General features: G+C 44.0%; 1 protein-coding gene across 1 annotated transcript; it reads right to left on the bottom strand.

Annotated features, from left to right (window-relative positions):
* Window positions 1-577: 577 nt before the first annotated feature.
* On the bottom strand, window positions 578-6,025 carry LOC308146268 (cystine/glutamate transporter). Its single transcript, XM_080518004.1, has 11 exons — window positions 5,790-6,025; window positions 3,615-3,741; window positions 3,429-3,544; window positions 3,212-3,337; window positions 3,037-3,136; window positions 2,888-2,932; window positions 2,688-2,811; window positions 2,400-2,600; window positions 1,209-1,358; window positions 955-1,132; window positions 578-864 (listed from the first exon to the last, which is right to left on the bottom strand). The coding sequence occupies exons 1-11, from the start codon at window positions 5,992-5,994 to the stop codon at window positions 800-802; spliced, it is 1,437 nt and encodes a 478-aa protein (XP_080374130.1). The 5' UTR covers window positions 5,995-6,025; the 3' UTR covers window positions 578-799.
* Window positions 6,026-20,155: the final 14,130 nt, after the last annotated feature.

Raw genomic sequence — 20,155 nt, 5'->3', positions numbered from 1 at the left:
GCAGAGCATTAGAAATGAACAGTAGCAGTAACTTCAGTAGCTTTGTCTCTCTTTGGTCATTGTAAATAACATAGTGACGTTTATTCATTTCATAATTGTCGGTGCCAACTTTAGGACAGATTGTGCCTAAATGGACTTTTTGCATCCTGGTTTGTCATGATGTTCTGTGTTTTCACTGCAAATTGACTTCTGATAAATGCAAAGTATTTAATTCTCACCTCAGCTTATTGTGGAGCACCGTCCTTGAGAGGAAATGTTTCGAGTTGCTATAAGATGATGTGATGTCTTAAATAAAGCCGCTCGTTTTTGGTGACATGATGACGTTTATTGTTTTTTTGCTGCGATGCAATAATTTGATGTTAGTTGTGCTGAATTGTCAAAGTTTTGGTTTCGTTTCCTTAATTTGATGTCAAACACTAATACTTTTATTGACTTCCCACACAAAGGATCTGATCTATTTTAAACATCATTTCTCTCAATTTGCTAATTAAAAAACATGTTTTTTTAAAAAAGCTAAGTTTCCTCAAAAACTGTCCAGTGTGTTTGATGTGAAACTCATAAACATAAATGCTTCAAAGTTGACTTTATTAGTTGTAGAAATCTACATTAAGCACAGTTAAACAATTCTAGAAGTGTTTTCTTCATTTCACTTGATCAAATCTAAAAAACAAAACAAAACCATAAATCGTCCAGTTTACAGCATGAACCTTTTTTTCAAGTAAACTCTAAATCTTCCCTTCAGTGAGTCGGAGTGGCATCGTGGGGACGGGACGGAGAAAGTGGCCTTTCTTTGGAGTCTTCAGTACGTTTGCACTTCCTGTTGAGCCACTTCCAGAAGAATCTGCAGCTGCTTGCTGCAATAGTCTGAGAACGAGAGAAAAAAGCTCTGCGACACGTGAAACCACAACCATGTTCTGTTTGGGGTTTTTTTGTACTGAACCTGGCGTGACTTACTAAAGACGCGCCTCCATCCGCGGGGCAGGCGGTAGCGATGCACGGTCAGGTAGTAAACCGGGATCCCGGTGAGCGTCAGAAAGCAGCTCCAGCCGGTGTTCCAGGGGTCCGAGTACAGAGACAAGCCCACGATGAAGAAGCAGACCACGGTGAAGACGACGGCGATGGCCAGCGGCACCTGTTGGCCGGCAGCCGGTAACAAAGTCAACTCCACAGCGCCGGGCGGTCTCGTGCGTCTCAAAGCAGAGGCTGACCTTAAAGGGCCTCGGGTGCAGAGGGAAACGATAGCGGTGGATGAGCATCCCCAGCGTTGCCATGGCGATGAAGAGCCAGCGAGAAAAGGAGGCGAAGTTGATGAGGCTGTAAATCTCTCCGCTCATACACATCAGCACAGTCAGAGGATACTGAAACCACACGTCAACATCCTCTTTGTATTTGTTGGATCATTTCTTTTATACCTTTTGGCCACATCGTGTTGAAAAACCCATTTTTTTTCTCCCTCCTTTAAAATAGTATCACATTTGCAGAGCGCATGCATTTGTGGGATGAGCAGCAGAGCTCTGTGTTCAGGTCCTTACAAAATGAGCTGGTTCTTCTCTCTTCAAATATGCAACACATCCAATCACACGTTATTCTGCTTTTTATTCTTGTTTGGTGACGTTTGCTATAAGAAAAAAAAGAAAAACTACTTTCCTTTATATTATAAATTGAGATTGTAAGAGATTATTGAAAGATGTGTGGCGAGTGGAGCTGGACGTTTAACATCAAGCACCAACTGGACGTCTTCATATTAAAACTATTCAATCAGAATCATGATTTAACGATCTCTACTTTATTTAATTAATTTAAGGGTTCGATTGTGAAGCTTCTTCGTGGGAAAGAAGAACAGCTGAAGAAATTCAGTCCATTGTTTGTCACGAACAAACAATTTTACACATTCTAATGTCCGGTGTAAAGTTTTTTTCTATTTGTTCCACACCGAAACCACAATTTTAATAATAGTAAAAGAAAAATAAATATTTAAAGCAAACAATATTATTAATAATGAAAATGAAACCACACAAGTACGGAAGCTACTTACAAGATATTTAAGTCATAATTAGGAGAAGAATTAATTAAGTTAATGAGATAAAAAAATAAAAAATCAGCTGTTGATGACGTCATTAATTCAGAAAAGCTGGAATTTTTAAAATAATAAATTTTCCCCATAGTTATCAAATAATTATCTTGTAAATGCAGAAAAACATTCCATTTGTATTTGTAAACAAGAAAAAAAATGAAAAAGAGTATATGGAAGTATAAAAAGTCAAGCCATTCAACAGATATGCATATTCCCCACAAGAAGGGCACAATCTTAACAGTAAATAAAACATTATAATTACATGGACTATATGTGGTCTGAATGATATGAGAGGTTTACGTGGAGTAAGGTTGCAACATTTTACCAGGAACAGCACAGCAGGTAAAGGGGTGCGTCTCCGGATGTGGATCATGGAGAAGATGGCGGGCCAGTGGCCCTCCCTGGCCCCCACAAACAGCATCCTGGGAACCCCGAAGAAGCCCCCGTTCAGCGCGCCGAGGCAGGACAAGGCCACCAGAGCGGGAATCGTGGAGGACAGGCCCTGCAAGGCTCGGTTGGCAAACGTCTGCAGGGATACGGACACGAGCTCAGAACAACTCAGGTTTTGACTCTCTTTTTAATGCGGGAGCAGAAAAAGTGAAGGAGCACTGACGACGGCCACGGCGTCGGACAGGAGCAACTCAGCGGGAGTCATCATGGTGTAGTAGGCCACGTTGACGAGCACATAAAACACCGTCACCGTCACCATGGAGAAGATGACGGCCAGCGGGATGTTCCTGACCACACATGACACACAGATGACAGCATTTTGAAAGCCTTATGCTTCATGAAAGATGTCACATGTCACAGTACCTGTTTGGGTTTATGATCTCCTCAGTGACGTAGTTCAAATAAAACCTGCGGCAAAAAAGAAAAACACGACGACGTATAATGACCGTGTGAGTGGTGGCTGAATTACTGCTCCTTCAATTGTTTAAAAGATGATTTAAAAGCTTTGCTACCATCCACCGTAGGCGTAGAGGCCGTTATAGAAAGCCAGGGGCAACTTTTCCAGCGTCAGCGCATGCACCTCAAAGCCATTCTGGAAGTTTTGTGTCTTTCCTGTAAACAGAGTTGCAGCAAATCTTAGTTCGACAACAATCAGCGTGTTTCAAAGCGACAGTTGAATCTCCTCACCGTTGGCTAAAGCAATAACGCCGGGGATGATGATGAGGATCAGAGCGCCCATCTTAATGAAAGTCAGAGCGACCTGCGTGCGAGAGGCCAAGTTCACGCTGAAGCAGTTGACCGCCACAACAAACGCTATCGGGGGGGAGAGGAGAGTCCAGAGAATCAGGCAAACAGACAGAAAGACTGAGCAGAATAAAAGTACTGAAGGTATGAAACAACTCACTCACTCCGAGGACACTGACAAGCTGGACGATGATGGTGGGAGGTGCACACGGCGCGTAGAACGGCTCCACCACGTAGCGGCCGAACGCCAAAGCCACGTAAGACGCCACCGAGGGTCTGGAGACGGGTCGCACATTAGGTAAGGGCATGTCGGACTTTGAGTCGCTCTTTTCTCGGCACGTCCTACCTGATGAACACAAATTCAACCCAAAGTCGAACGAAAGCAGGAAGCGGCCCGAGCGTCTCCAGCAGGTATGTGTAGTGACCCCCCGACTTCGAAAAGCTGGTGCCCAGCTCGGCGTAGCACAGGGCCCCTGGTGGGACGGAGACAAGGCAGAGAGCAGGGTGAACGAGAGCAGGTAGGTTTTTATTTTTATCATGCACTTCTAGAAAAATGCAGAAGTGTTGAGAATAAAGTCGATCTTTTGAACTTTCAATAGCTGCCTATTGAAAGTCAGCCCAAACCCTGAACCCTAACCCTGACTCTAAAACCTAACCCTAACCCGACAACCTCCGGAGTTTCTCCATGGAGACTTAAATAGTTCAATGTCTTGTGACCAAAACAGAAAATGGTCATAACTCAGACATTGTGTATTAAACTTCACATGCTGTCTCTTCTTGCCTGTCATGATCAACCTCCCTCATTATTTTAATGACAAATCAATAATCATACAGACAGTTGGACTTAACAGACACCTGTCTCTTTTAACTGATTCTGGCTGTTTTAGATGTCCATCATTTTTATAATGGACATGATTTTTATGTCATTTGTCAACTAGTTCTGGATGTCAGATAAACGTCCAGATTATGCTCTGGATGGACCGACATGTTTTGAACGTCTGTGGACGTTGATTACTCAGTGGGTCCGCTGGACAAACTGGACAGGGACAGAAAAACAACATGTTGAGCCACCGAGACATTGTGATAATTTTTTTAACTTCAAATCTGAATGTCAGAGGATGTTTGTCATTCTCTCTCTCTCTCTCTCTCTCTCTCTCTCTCTCTCTCTCTCTCTCTCTCTCTCTCTCTCCAGGAAAAACTTCCCAAGGGGCCCCTCTGACAAACCTTCAATATATTTCTCAGTAATCTGAAACCAACAGAAAAGGTCAGAAACTAAAAAAAAATGTTAGTGAATAACTTAATTGAAAAACAGGGTTTAAATGGTTCACATTAGTCAAATGTAATAACAAAAAAAGATACATGTGTAAAACAAAAATTCTATTGAGCTTATATCTAAATGTGAACTGTATTCATGTGCTCACATCAACATACGAAATTGTAAACTGAGCTCTATTTAAACAGTATATAAATATCAATAGGCTATTAGAATACATGTACAAACACAGAATGATAACATTTTTAAAACAATTTTAAATAAAAACAATACAAACAAAGAAAATACAGCATAGAAAATCTGGGACTAAACCAACACCACGAGCCGGAGCTCGTCAACAGCATTTTGAGCTCTGAGTACAGTAACTATGTCCTCCAGATCCAATGTGCATGTGCTCATCTAATTTTGATAAACTCAGAACTCCTAAAGAAGCTCTTCGGCCCGGTCCACACGACAACGCTGTTTCATGCAACTGGGAGAAAAAAGATTGTTTTAGCTCATGTGGACAGGACCTTAGACACTCAGAAACACTGGAGATGTGCAGGATTAACATGAGGAAATGACGACGCAAAACTCTGTTGGGAAAAGCTTTCAGTATATTGTACTTTGTTGATGCATGTTAAAGGGGCCATATTATGCACTATTCAGTTTCTCATGGTTTTCCAAGAGTATTATGCATCCCCGTACCTGAGTATGGGTATCCCCCAGAAGTGAAGAAAGTCTTTCTTTGGCTTGTTTCAATTTGTAAAAAGTGTATGATTCAACCAGCCAATCAGAAATCAAACCCTATATAGTGTCATTGGGGGTTTAGCCAATCACAATCAAGGTAGGTTCCTCTCTTTGACTCCTTCCACAATCAGGCAGCTCTGTTCTGGCACATGGCACCACGAGAGGAAGTACTTCCTCCTCTTCCCAAGATGGGCATGTGTGGGCGGGGCCAGTCCAGCTCACACAGACACAGCAGATTCTGAATGTTGCTCCTATGATCCAAGATTCAAATGGAGGAAAATCAAGAAAAAGCTGGATTTGGGGCAATAAACTGTGAATACGACACTTTTGGACCAACAAGACCATGTGAAAGAGTTGAAAAGCTGTAGAACATCACCCCTTTAAACAATCTTACAATAACACAGAAGTTAAAACAGAGATCTTATAAATTAAAAAAAGAAAAACTGTGATGTGGACTGAATCCAATGCCTGATACATGATTGCGTCAATAATTCCTGTTTGTCACATTCTTAGTCTTACCAAACATGGAGAGGACGCCACACAGCGCCCACACCAGCAGAGACAGCCCCACGCTGCCGCTGTTCATCAAGACTCCCTTCGGTGCGACGAAGATGCCGCTTCCCACCACCGTCCCGATGATGAAGCACACGGCGGGCAGCAGCCCGATGCTCCTCCGGAGCTGCACCACCTCATCGCCCGTCTTCTCCTTGTTATCGTCCTTCATTTGGATCCCCTCCGTCACTCACAGAGTGCTTAACTCTGTGGTAGAAAGAAACAAACTTGGTCAAACCCCCCCCCCCCCCACTTTCTCCCTCCCATCTCCACAATCCAGCGTGTTTTTCTGCTCTCATTGGCTCCCACGCCGTCCGCCCCGGCTGAGCCGGGAACAAAGCCAGCACTCAAGCCTCAACAAGTAATTACGGCAGTTTGGAGGCTTGACACTTTTCCTGCTCGGTGCTGTTTGTGAGGGTGTGCGTGTGTGTGTTTTTGTACTGTATGTGTGTTCAGCTTGACGGAGACTTTTGGGGCTCGCAGGGGGGGAAACGGGGTCGCACTGTTGTGAAAGCAGCTGCACCGACTGCAGGAGGGCCACTTCCAACAAAGTCGAACCCGTCTGATATTAACATTCTGTCTTCTCTTACGGTGCAGCAAATGCAGGGCTTTTATCACAGAATTCCAGCTCTCTTATCTGTTGAAGCAAAAACGACACATGTTCGTGTCGGACAAGTCAAAATCAGTCTGATCTGAAGTGTTTGGAAGAAAGTTTTGATGACAGATGAAGGACAATAAAGGGTGGATTTTTCTTACCATTGTTTTCACTGTGGAGACGTCAGATTCACTTCATCAGTTCCGCATGTTAACATTTCTCCACACACTGTTCATACCAACAGATTGGTGGGGGGCAGGCAGCTGCACGCGGGTCAGATGAAGTGTTTGTCATGCTGCAAGTAGCTCGGGATGTTTGTGAAACATTTTCTCAGCTTAAATCCAAAAGACAAATTTAAATGTCCAAGTTTCCACCTTTAAATTGTTCTGATTCATACACACTCTAAATAATAATGACCTATTGTTGCATAGATAGTTTGGACAATGAAAGGAGATAGAATTGGCCTCAAAGCCTCCAAGAGGAAAATCTTTCATACTTTTTGAGAAATGGCACCAGAAAAATGTGATTTTCATTTTCATTTCAGATTCACAGCAGAAATCCAGAAAAACTGCAAAAAAGCTCAAATTAGTTTCACTAATTTGAGTCAGAATATCTTATTCATGTCCTTCTATGTCTTGAATTGTTCCTCGTCCTTTACGAGAGAACCATGAACTTTGACTTAGAAGCACAAAGCACAGAGCCGGACGTACTTCCTCAGAAGAAGGGGGGGGGGGGCACATCTGGATAAAATAGTGAGGAAGGCAGGCTCTGTGGTGGACACAGAACTGGACAGTCTGACATCAGCGTCTGAAAGACGGGCGCTGGCCAGGCTCCTGTCAATCATGGACAACCCACTGCATCCACTGTCCAGCACCGTCTCCAGGCAAAGGAGCTTCAGTGACAGGCTGCTGTCGCTGTCCTGCTCCACTGACAGACTGAGGAAATCTCTCCTCCCTCGAGCCATGAGGCTGTTTAACTACCCCAAGGGAGTTGATAGTTAAAAATTGTGAACAAGGGCACTGAGGGGACCCGAGTACCCATGGGCACCAGACCCTCTACTGTATATAAGCCTTTTGTTTTTTGTTTTTCTTTGTCCTTGTGCAAACAAATTCTGATGTTGTTGCCTTTTGCCGTTTCCTGTGTTGCTGCTGAGATTGCGAATTTCCCCACAGGGATGAATAAAGTATTTATTTATCTATCATTTATCTGGAGACGTTCATGCGATGATACTAAAAGGACCACGTCATCTGCAAAGATCAGAGATGTTCAGGCCTTTTTGTGAAATTGACTTGAATTCTGCTTTATTTATTCTAGTAAGTGATTGGTCTAAAGCTTGTGTGTCCAACGTAAGGCCCGTTGGCCAAAACAGGCCGGCAAGAGGGTGCAATCCAAACAAATTGTAGTTTTTAAACAAAGATCATAATGGCACAACACAGAGATCTGATTTATCGGTGATGCTGCTGTGAAAGGAAACATCCTCGTTGCTAACAAACTAGCCTCAACGCCATGCTGTTAGTCTCAGTTCATAAAAACACGCAGCAGCTCTAACAGAAGTTCTTTTGGACATTTGACTGTATTTTGCACCAGAAAGTTTAATTAAAATGGACTTTTTGTTGAGATTGTAGTAATTTCTGTTAGTGATTGTTCAGTTATATGAATCACATACATTCTACACAGCTTACATTTTACGACTGTGCTGGTATTTCTCCTTTTCCCCAGCAGGTGGACCTAAACTCTTAAATTTGCTGAACTGAAGCTGGCAGCACTGGGTTTGTATTCCAGGAGATGGAGACTTCATCTCAGGCCAGGTGTCGCATATCCACCTCATAAATCTGTGCTTTAATTTCTGAAGAGCATTCAGAGGCAGTGTTTGATTCACCAAAACAACTTTCATTATGTCAGTGGTTTCTGACATTAGTTCTCAGTTTCCTACTGTGGTTGGACAAGATTAAGAAAAATATATATTTCTTAAACCTTTCCACAAGGTGGTCATGACAGTGTGAAATCCCAGGGCGGGACAGAGTTTCAGTCTCTGTGGGTAAACCTGCAGATGTCAGCCTCAGGAGATGGGAGCCATTTTGCACCCGACCTCCTGAGACATCTGTCCAGTCAAGTGGAGGCCAAACCTAGCCTGAACCCCAACTGCTTCCCCCACAGCCTCATCTCACATGGAGCCACAATTTAAACAAGTGTGACACTTCCTGTGAGGAGACACAGGGTTTTCCTTTCACTAAAGCAACAGTTGTCAAAATGAGCTGAAACGGTGCCTCACACTCGTGTTTAAAAGTTGCATTTTAAATCCTATTAATTATAAATGACAATGACCAGCTTGTTGAGCATCTATTTTTTTTTAAAAAACCCAACACTGGCTCTTTGGGGCCTTGAAGTGACACGAAACCCACGTAGGATGTCTTGAGAAAACGCACTGACATCATTCATCCCTCTCCTTCCAGATTTCCTTCCCAGAGGTAAACCAAGACACAAAAGACTCAAACGCCATCGTTGCCAACCAGCTGAGCTCTTGTCATGTACAGAACAAGATCTGGTGGCTTGAATCGCCCAATTACAAGCCCTATTATCTTGAAAAAAGATCAGCCCATGTGTGCGTCTGTCCTGGGAATTAATTAACCTTCACACAGATACAGTGCAACAGCCGCATGTGGAGGCTAATAGCACACACAAACAGGGATTTCACATCCAAAAATAAATTCACGCCCCCACTTACAGGCAGACGTTGCTACTATGTTGTCGCAACCAGAGTGTACAAACTCGTGCAAACCGCTGAATTAATGAATGAAAACCAATTCATTGAGACGTATGTTGGTATCATTGAATTTAATTCAGGTTACAGGGAAAAAAAATGCTCATTATATTAATGGCTGATAAAATTCTAGGAAAAAAAGATGAGAACAGTGAGCGAATATATGGAATTATCAATAAATTGGTAAGTCTATGCATTCAACCATACCCCTCTAACATACAATACATACATACATACATACATACATACAATAAAAAGTTGGAGCTTATTGCCATACAACTTATTATAGCACATTTGTTGAAGAATTTCATAAAACGTGGACAGAAAAGCCTCAATGTGTGATTTGAATTGGCAGGCACCACAGTCATGGAGGCTGCTTTTACCATTCATATCACACCTAACCATCCATCCATCCATCCATCCATGCCGACTCTGGCACACCTCACACATGCACACCTCCTCTAATAGAGTGCCTCAGATACGAGCTGTGCATAGACGTGTACATTACACATGACAGATGGGGCTGGGCGATGCTACATATAGATAACACCAATCTACAGCAGAGTGCTTCTGCCTGCTCTTTGATTAAATAGCTTACTTTGCATTCTCAAATTACATTTCTACCCAATAGAGGAAGGTGTGCAGAGGCAGAAGAGGAAGAAATGTGGACCAGGTTTGGAGTGTGTATAGCGTAGGGCAGCTTTTTGTCGTGGTGCACTCCAAATCTCATGCCGTAGGTTCTTTAGCTCGTGCACGAACAAGAAAAGCTGCAATTCAAAGATTTTCTTGGGGTAGTGAGGGCTGCCCTCTATCCGAAGTGTAAATAAACACTGCAAGCTCTGTAGTTCAGCGATACAGACCCCCTGTCCAGAAGCTAAGACGCCAAAAAAAGAAATCACTCTAAAAAAAAGAAAAAGAAAAAGACAACAATACATCGTCCTTGTCTGACTCACAGGCTCTCAAAAGAAAATCTCTCCCCTCTCTCTCTTTGTTGGAGAGCCTCCTCCCCTTTTTGTTCCCCAATTCATCCCCTCTTTTTCTATCCTCCTGCAGTTCTATAGATGCATCCTCCAAGTGTGCTATAATCCTACAATCTGGTTCAGTAACATCAGAGAGTGTGTCTCTGATGAGAGTTATACACACTAGTTAGTGTGCACAGGGTGCATTTGGTGATGAAAACTATTTATTGTACTATTGTACAATTGAATGTAATGTAAATATACTGAAGACACATTAAGCTATTGTTAAGGATGTTGAGGATTGGAAGCCTGGCTTTACCTGGATTTTAAAAATCATTTGGAGCAGGGGTGTCAAGCATAAGGCCCGTGAGATATGATTGGAGCAAAGCACCCGGCCCCATTTCGCCCCACCCTCCTGCCAGATTGTACCTTCAGTGTACAACCCACGAAACCACCTACAGTGTTGTCACCAAAAGTCTTTGTTTGGCTGTGGCGTCTCACAAAGTAGCATCCTTGTTGATTTGATGAATCTTGAAAAGCTGCACAAGCAAATCACTCAACAAAAATCCTGCTGAAAAGAGAGATTCATTAAAAACCACTGGGACCATTATCCAAACATAATGAACACAAACAATATTTCATCACCTTCAACATGCAATGGATGACTGCAGTTGTTTGTTGTGAAGCATCAATTATGGACCTAAATGTCTGGTCTAAATGTTTTCCTGGGCTGATCACATCTTTGCTATCAGCCCAGATCAGCATCATCAGTCATGATAAGATCCTCAACATGTCATTAGAACAGCATGGATACGAGCCTGGATGTTAATCTTTACACCTGCATGAAGAACTGGGTGTATTGTTGATGTCACGGGTCTCGAAAAGAAACGGTGTCATTGCATTAGGTCTATTAATGGGGACTGTGTTAATATGATTTTAATCATTGGAGCCAAAGACAGACTACAGTCGAGAGACAAAATGTTGGTGACACATAATCCTGAAACATGGAGTGAGAACTAACTGAACGCTTTATTATGTGACGACACTGTGGTTCAATATTAACCTCACAAATAATTTAAATGTCATCCTATAGATCAACATGCTTCACACCTCTCAGCAGCAGATGTTAGTGTGAGTTAGTTAGGTGTTGTAGTATTCTTAACTATATTGACCCTTTGATCAAGTGTGAATAATATTATAAAGAGTGATTGGAAAACAATTAAGATCATATGGTGGATATACAGGTGTGTCCCTTGTTTGTTTACTCACACCACAATATGTTCAGTTTACTGAGGCACAACTATAGGACACCAAATGACTGTGTGGAATATGTCACTGCATCATCATCATCATCATCATCATCATCATCATCATCATCATCATCGTCGTTGTTGTTAATATTATTATTGTTGATGATCCATGGCAGTCGGTCAACCCAGTTGCTGTCTGCGAGTGTGGCTCGGAGAGCGGCCTTCATCGTGCGATGGAAACGCCCACAAAGTCTATTGGCCTGTGGGTTGAACGCCGTGGTCCGGTGCAGCTGCACTCCCAGGCCTTTAGCCACCTCAACAACCTCCACAGCTCAGAGGTGAACTGGGGGCCTCTGTCCGAAGTGACGTCCAATGGCGTGCCGAACCGTGCCACCCAGGTGGCTATGAAAGCGCGAGCCACCTCTGCCGACGTCGTTGAAGCCAGCAGGACCACCTCTGGCCACCTCGTGGTCCTGTCCACCATGGTGATGAGGTGCGTAAAGCCTTGGGAGGGAGGCATCGGACCCACCAAGTCCAGATGCACATGGTCAAACCTCCTTTCCGGGACCAGGAACGGCTCTAGGGGGCTTTGGTGTGACGCTGTACCTTGGACCGCTGACACGCCACACAGGAGGCTGCCCAGCTCCTGACATCCTTCTTGAGGCCCGGCCAGACAAACTTTGCCCCCACAAGCTTCACCGATGCCCTCACGCCTGGATGCGATAGGGCATGAACAGCATCAAAAACCTGCCGTCTCCAGCCAGCAGGTACCATGGAGCGGGGTTGACCTGTAGACACGTCGCAGAGGAGTGTGGCACCATCGTCGTGGAACAGCAAATCCTGCAGCTGTAGACCTGTGGCGGCTGTCCTGAAAGCCTGAATGTCGGAGTCTGCCTGCTGGTCGCTGGCCATGGCAGTGTAGTCCACCCCAAGGTGCACAGAGTCCACGTGTGCCCGGGAGAGGCAGTCGGCCACAGCATTGCTTTTTCCAGCCACGTGCTGAATGTCTGTGATGAACTCGGAAATGGCAGAGAGGTGGCGCTGCTGCCGCCCAGACCATGGCTCCGAGGTCTTGGACATGGCGAAGGTGAGGGGCTTGTGGTCCACAAAGGCAGTAAACCGCCGACCTTCCAACAGGAACCTAAAATGGCGGACGGCGAGGAAAAGAGCCAAAAGTTCTCTGTCAAACGTGCTGTACTTCCTCTCGTTGTCACGCAGTTGTTTACTGAAAAACGCCAGAGGCTGCCAGGCTCCAGCCAGCCATTGTTCACATACTGCGCCCACTGCGTAGTCCGAGGCATCGGTGGTGAGCGCTACCGGTGCCGTGGGAGATGGGTGGGCCAGCATGGCGGTGTTGGAGAGCGCAGCCTTGGCCTTTTCGAAAGCCAGGATCCTTTCTGCGGACCAGTTCACGTCCTGCTTGGCCTTTCCACCCCTCAGTGCTTCATGCAGCGGCCGCATCAGCTGAGCTGCATGTCTGATGAAGCGGTTGTAAAAATTCACCATGCCCAGGAACTCCTGCAGTGCCCTGATGGTCTTCGGGCGCGGAAAAGCAGTGATTGCTTTCACCTTAGCTGGTAAGGGCACCACTCCCAGTGCTGACACATGGTGGCCCAGAAACTCAATCTCTGAGAGTCCAAAACAACACTTAGCTGGGTTCACGATCAGCCCATGCTCCTGCAGTCTTTCGAACAGCTGACGCAGGTGTAGCAGGTGCTCCGCAGGCAAGGCGCTGGCCACCAGGATGTCATCCAGATAGACGAAGAGGAAAGGCAAGCCCCTTAACATGGAGTCCATCAAGCGCTGGAACGTTTGTGCTGCACCTTTCAGACCAAATGGCATCCGTACAAACTAAAACAGTCCAAAAGGTGTGATCACTGCAGTTTTGGCTACAACCTGCGGGTTGACTGGTACCTGGTGGTAGCCTCTCACCAGATCCACCTTGGAAAACATAACCTTCCCCGCCAGGTGGACGGAAAAGTCTTGGATGTGCGGAACAGGGTATCGATCATGTGCCGTGACCGTATTAAGGCGTCGAAAATCCCCACAAGGCCTCCAACTCCCATCAGATTTTGGGACCATATGTAATGGTAATGCCCACAGGCTGTCAGAGCGCTGCACGATACCCAGTCTCTCCATAGTGGCATACTCCTCCTTAGCGATCGCCAGCTTTGCCACATCCAGTCGGCGAGGGGGAGCAAAAACCGGCGGCCCAGCCGTGGGGACATAATGTTCCACTCCGTGTTTGACGATGGCGGCTGAAAAGGTGGGGACTGTCAGTTTGGGAAACTCCGCCAGGAGCCGCTGGTACACATCCCCCGAAGCTAAGATATTAGCGAGGGACACCGCTTCTCCTTTCCCCAAAGTGCAGGAGAAGGAGGAGAATGAGACAGCGTCCACCAGGCGGCGATTCACCATGTCCACTAAGAGTCCATGTGCACACAGAAAATCTGCTCCCAGGATGGGCACGGACACAGCAGCCATCACAAAATCCCATCCGAACTGACGGCCATTAAAACACACATTCACGAACCTGGTGCCAAATGTGCGGATGGAAGTCCCGTTAGCAGCATCCAGAGGCGGCCCTTTACCACCGCTCTCGACGTCGGTGGAGGAGGCGGGGATGATGCTCCTCTGGGCGCCGGTATCCACGAGGAAACGCCTCCCGGATACAGTGTCTTTAATGAAGAGCAGCGTTCCGATGTCCCCGGCGCTCATGGCTGCTAACGAGCGCCGGGTCTGGCGTTTCCCTGCACAGAGAAGGAGCAGGGCGGCGTGCAGCGCTTGGCTCTGCTCCCGAACCGCCGGTGGAAAAAACACAACTGGTCGTCATTTTTGCCCCGATCTGTAATCGTCCCAACAGCAAACTGCGCTTCCTCCTCCGGCCGGTGTTCCGGTGGCTCCGGCAGGACTGCATGCACTCCGTACTGCCGTGACGCGAGCAGGAGCTTGTCTGCCTCTTCCGCCAGCCCCCGATAGTCCTTTGTGTGCACGAGTGGAGAACTCGCCAGCGCCGTGTGGACCGGAGCTGGGAGTTGACGCAGAAACAGGTGGATGAACAGGAACTCCACGTCCCACGATCCCCGCAGCGCCAACATGTTCTCCATCAGCTCCGTTGGTTTACTGTCTCCCAAGCCGTTGAGAGACAGAAGACGCTCGGCTCGCTCGTCGTCGGAAAGCTGGAACAGCCGCTGGAGCAGAGTTTTGAGGGCGGCGTACTTCCCTTGCGCCGGCGGGTCCCGAAGCAGCCCCATCACTCGGCGGGTGGTGGAAAAGTCCAGAGCTGTGACGACGTAGTAATACTTGGTGTCGTCGGCCGTGACTCCCCAGAGGTGGAACTGAGCCTCGATGTGCTGGAAGCACGGTTCCCGATGATGTGGCCAAAACCTGTCAATTAACCAACCCCCTTGTGTCACCGCACTTCCCCTTATAACCCCTCCCACTACCAACACCACACTACGTCACCGTCACACCCACTCCATTCTGTTTGGGAGAACCTCCCCCTCAGGTGCACCCCACAATACCAAATTTCCCCATGTGTGATTAATAAAGTGGAATTGAACATAATATACACACATTAACCAGCGTTGCCAGATTGGGCAGGTCTCCCTCAATTGGTGGAACCACATTACCTTACATTCATTCTCTCCCTTTATTATGTGTTTATATTACACATATAATAGTTATTTGGTTTTCATGATTCTACAGAGGCTGGTTTTTATTTAAGTATATGGGTTTGACAAGGTGTTTGGGCTGGAAACAGTGAGTCAGATCAGGCAACCCAGGTACTAACCGGTGTGGCCATAGGGTGCAGCGTCCATGTTTACTTCTGTAAACAACGTGCTCAGTGTCACGCCTCGCTGTTTTCACTGATAGTTATAATATTCACAAGGAGATCCTTTTTAAAATGTTGTGTGAACGATCGCGCCTTGGTTATCACGTTAGATTGATTAGACATTTTATTTATTTATATTGCTTGTACGTCTGCATACAGGTGGTTTGCCTTCAAATTAGATGGCATAGTTATTCCAATTATACAAAACTTGATTGAGGCTGTTGTCTTGATATGTGAACAAAATGTCTCTTGTTTCCCAGAGTACAAGAACCCTCTGTGTCTATTTCATGGCAACACAATGAATAGCTCATCAAAGCAAATTATCATTCAACAGTTATTGATTAGGTGGAAGTAAAACTGCAATTATGACGCAATTAGGATGTATTACACAGGCCGACCCTAACCCTAACCCTAATATCTAGCGGACTTGCAAAGTATGGACCCTAACTAGCGTTGGATTCTTCACCCACCAACTAATGAACGTGAGCTGGGTTTAGGGTTAGGGTTAGGTTTAGGATTAGTATTGCGACAACACATAATCAGGAGGGTTAAACTAACCTGTCTCAGGACGGTCTAAACCCAGATGGACACAGGCTCCTTGAAAGAGAAAAACAAACATATAGCGTTAAGACACATATCAGTACAGCGCAAAAAATAAGAGACTGGGGACTATCAGTGTGGAAAAAATGGCTCTTCTTGGGAGACTCAAACTTGGCAAGATTTCCTCCACATACATTATCTGATCTAGAAATTGACAGTTACCCGGGAGCAACATTCCCCCATGCGGAATCGGTCATCTCAAAATTCATGCAGAGGTCGTGGAGACAGTAGTACTCTCGTTCGGAATAAACAGCAAAGGTCAAAAGGCCAGAGAAATGGCCATCAAGCAAATTGGGTTTTCCTGAAATATTTAATTGGTAAATTCACCTTTAATCAACCTTTCATGATGCTCATGCCTCTTCAATTCCAACTCTGTGAGATTTTCAACGTCAACTCTTTCTTCACCTTCATGACCTTGAAATTCAAACTTTGTCCATTTCCCTCATAATGTCGCCAACTCCGGCAAAAGAAACACCATCTGTACCTTCTCGATTGTCAATTTCAATGTCAGGTTCGAATTCATTGCTGTTATCATTACCAATCTCAACCTCTTCAACATCAGTCATTTCAGAATTATTCAACATGTCAAATCTATTTTTGGTGACAGTGCCTTGAAGACCAGTTTTGACCTTTTTAGACCTAGATTGTTTTTCGGTACCAGAACCACCTTGTCTACTCCTTTTCACAACTCTTTTTCAGTCAGTAGGTTTTGCATTTGCTTTCATTGTTGATTACCAAATTGGGTGCTCTTTTCATTAACACTCGTATGGCTAGTACTTGATTGTTGGGCACCTGAATTCATATTGCTTTGGTTACCATGAGTCTTACCTTTTTTTAAATTATTTTTTACCACATTTGCATATGTATTTTTCTTTGCTGCTTGAGTCTGCTGGCTCGAAAATGTTACATTGCCATGACCAGACACCTGAACATTCACACTTTCACCAGATTCATTGTCAACCTTTTCCAAGCAATACAAATAACCATCAGTTGGTTCACTGCATCCTTTGATGATTTCATCATTACACTCAATAAAGTTCTGGCCTACCCTCAGTTTTGCAACATAGTGACCATGACCAATGCGAGTTCCCCTGTGTTCAACAACAGACTTGAGAACATATTTGGCAGAATTGATTTCAAGTTTAAGAGCTGGGTAAATTTGTATCATGACTTTGTTACCAGATTCATCAAACCTCAATAGGCAACACACCAAGAGCTCTGTCTCACTTTCAAATAATTCTGTAATTTCATGGTTGATGTTACCACAATTTTCCCCTTTAAAAAAGGCAAGAGCAACTGACTTACTGTTACTTTAAAAGTTGTTAACCATTGCATCATGATTGATTGAATCCAAAACCATAACCTCTTGATCATACCTATGTCATGGAATACCTTTGACAGTGCATACACATTTTGAGTTTTGCCTTTTTGAAAGACACTAACCTTTTCAGAGGCTCCCAGTTTGCAATAATTTCTGCTAAAAACTCCCTGGCATCCTGCTGCTCATTGTTGGCAAATTGTGGATTATCAAAGATCTGAAACTTTTGGCATTAATAACATGTGCAGAATCTCCGTCATTAACAAGGTTTGACAAATTATTATTAACATTTTTACCACTGGGCCATTTGATAGACAAAATGTCTTTCACACACTTGGTATGTACCAGAGCATAAACAACTGCATTGACATAGCAAGGGTTTTTCCCTGATGAATTGGAGAATTTGATACCACAACATCTTGCAAGATTAGACCTTAAACTTTCCAAAGGATTACGAGGATGAGACTTAAAATTGTTTTTTCATGCATTTATTCTTCTCTCAAAACAATTTTGAACCCTTTTTCCATTCAACACCAACAATTTAGCCAGATAATTTTGGGTTAAGCCAACTAACTCAGTTTTCATAGGATGTCCCATTTCAAGACACTTTCCCAGTTCCGTTTTCTGCTTATCAAGATTAGGATAATTTTCAATTCCATAAGCTAGAAGTTGCTATTGTACTTCAGCTTTTGTCAATTTTGATGTATCAACCGAGTAGTCACAACCTGAAAGGCAATTCATTGTGGCAGCCAGCTTCCTGACTTTCTATGCCAGTAAATTAAAATTAAAATGGACTTGATCCGAGCTGACCCAACTCTTCTCTACATTACTTTACTTGACTCGACTCGAACTGACTAGACTTGAGTTGATTATTGCTGGTATTCTTTCCCTTGCGGTACCTGAAACCCATGTGGTTTGATCGCTTTTGTTAGATTTTTGGCAGGCTAGGATGTGGATAAAAAGAAGCAATCACTTTTCTTCGATTTTTTACAGGCTAGCATGCGAAAACACAACACAATCACTTTTCTTCGATTTTTCACAGGTGAGCATGTGGAATCAAGTAGCGATCACTTTTGTTCCATTTTTCACAGGCTCGGAAGTAGAAACACTAAGCGATTACTTATGTTCGATTTTTTGCAGGCTAGGATGTGGAAACAAGAAGCGATCACTGTTTGATTTTTCACAAGCTAGCATGTGAAAACATGAAGCGATCCATTTTGTTTGATTTTTCACAGGCTAGCATGTGAAAACACAACGCAACCACTTTTGTTCGATTTTTCAAGAACCATCAGGTCATTTCGGCCTACAGGAAAAATACAAATCTGGGGGATATATCCTTGTTACAGCCAAAATAAAAGCTTTACATAGAATAATCCAAAAAAAGAAACCAGAATATTTTGAGAACCTAAAATTTATTAAAAAACAATCAGAGGGAACTATTTATAATATACCACAGGCCTTGGATGCATACACTACAAATTGCATATATACAATATTCTGTTCAAGATGCAAAAAACAATATATAGGAGAAAATAAAAATACAATAGCAACCAGGATGTGGCAACATATATATAACATTAGAAATAAAAAAGACACACACACCTTATTAGTTCAACATTTTATTTTGCATGGCTTGCAGTCGATGAGAGTAGCTGGAATCCAGAGCAGTGTGGCATGGACTGAGAAGGAGAGGAGAACCAAATGGTTCTAATGGTCCAAATGGACTAAACAAAGTATAATTAGATAAATTGGAGGGGTACTGAAAAATATTATATTAGCCTCTAGCCCAAAATCCTAATCCTAACCCTAACCCCTTGAGCTCACAACGTAATTCAGAACCTAAGGACTCAAAAAATATACGTAGCCCTAGACAAGGGAAAAATATTAAAATATATGCCCTAACCCTAATCACTAAAAATATACACCTAAAACCTAAGGACTCACAAAACATGCCAAAAACCTAAGGACACTAAAAAATGAATGACAAAGGACAAATAAATATATAATTGGGACTAATTGAAAAGGAAATATACTAAAAAACGAGGTACTCAAAAAAGATCCAGGGATTACAGGGTTAAAAATGGACCCTCCTTTACGTGCTCACTGTCACGTGGGAGCAGCCCCTCCCCTACCCATGCACTCACCCCTATAAATAGCGGCTGCGCGCTCATTGCAGCTTATCCACGAGTGAGAACACGCCACAGGACAAGTCACAGCCACCATTTGCAGATTTGTTTTTTTTAACCACTCTTTTGATTTTTAATACGTGCATGTTGTGCCTGGGGAAGACCAAGCTGGGCAAAACGTTTCACGTGGGCACGTTTTTCTTTTCAGTAACCCAAGTTGGGTTTACTAATTTATATTCATTTTTTCTTTAGTTTGGGATTTGTTTTATTTATTTGGAAAAAACCTAAATGATTGGTTTCTGGGAAAAAGATATTTAAATACAAACTGATCACGGTTATTTGTTTTTCATATCATAATTAGACCTTTTTAAATTGTATACATATGTACAATCAATTTCTTTAAAACCAAAAAATATCAAACTAAAATCAAACAATTCTGCTTCCCCGAACCGGGCTGTATAAAAATAAGTCCCCTTAAAAAAAAAAGACGGTTTGGGGAATGGTCCATTATGGGAGATGCAGAAACGTATGGAATGAAAAGAGGTCCTGGACCACAATACGGCCGAGGAAATTTGTGGAACCGGGGGAGGGATTATGTCCGAGGGATGGACGGAGCACCCCCCGGACCCTTGTGAATATATACACATAAAAGAAAGTTAAAATATAGGAGGTACCAAAACACAAGCAGAGCAAACAACAAAAATTGGTATACAGGAGAGCGCTCCATTGACTCTGCCCCCCCAGGGATATAAAAAGGGAGAAGAGCAGAGCTCATTTCAGCATGGGACCTGCAAAGGGAAACCTCTCTCAGGGAACCATGAAACTGAGTATGCAGTCCTGATGAAGGCCAATAGAGGCCGAAACGTTGGCAGGCACACTAAACAAAATT

The sequence above is a fragment of the Blennius ocellaris genome (assembly GCF_963422515.1).
Source record: "Blennius ocellaris genome assembly, chromosome: 22".
Taxonomy (NCBI): domain Eukaryota; kingdom Metazoa; phylum Chordata; class Actinopteri; order Blenniiformes; family Blenniidae; genus Blennius; species Blennius ocellaris.
Note: the sequence above shows the minus strand (reverse complement) of the source record. Positions and strands in the feature narration are given on the sequence as shown.

What these genes read in the sequence shown, in the direction of transcription:
- LOC308146268 (XM_080518004.1), bottom strand. Translation starts at nt 5,994, where the DNA reads ATGAAGGACGATAACAAGGAGAAGACGGGCGATGAGGTGGTGCAGCTC. An exon ending in GTTGAATTTGTGTTCATCAG is followed by an intron (nt 3,545 to 3,614) that starts GTAGGACGTGCC and finishes ACCCGTCTCCAG; the next exon opens with ACCCTCGGTGGCGTCTTACG. An exon ending in TGTCCGACGCCGTGGCCGTC is followed by an intron (nt 2,601 to 2,687) that starts GTCAGTGCTCCT and finishes GTATCCCTGCAG; the next exon opens with ACGTTTGCCAACCGAGCCTT.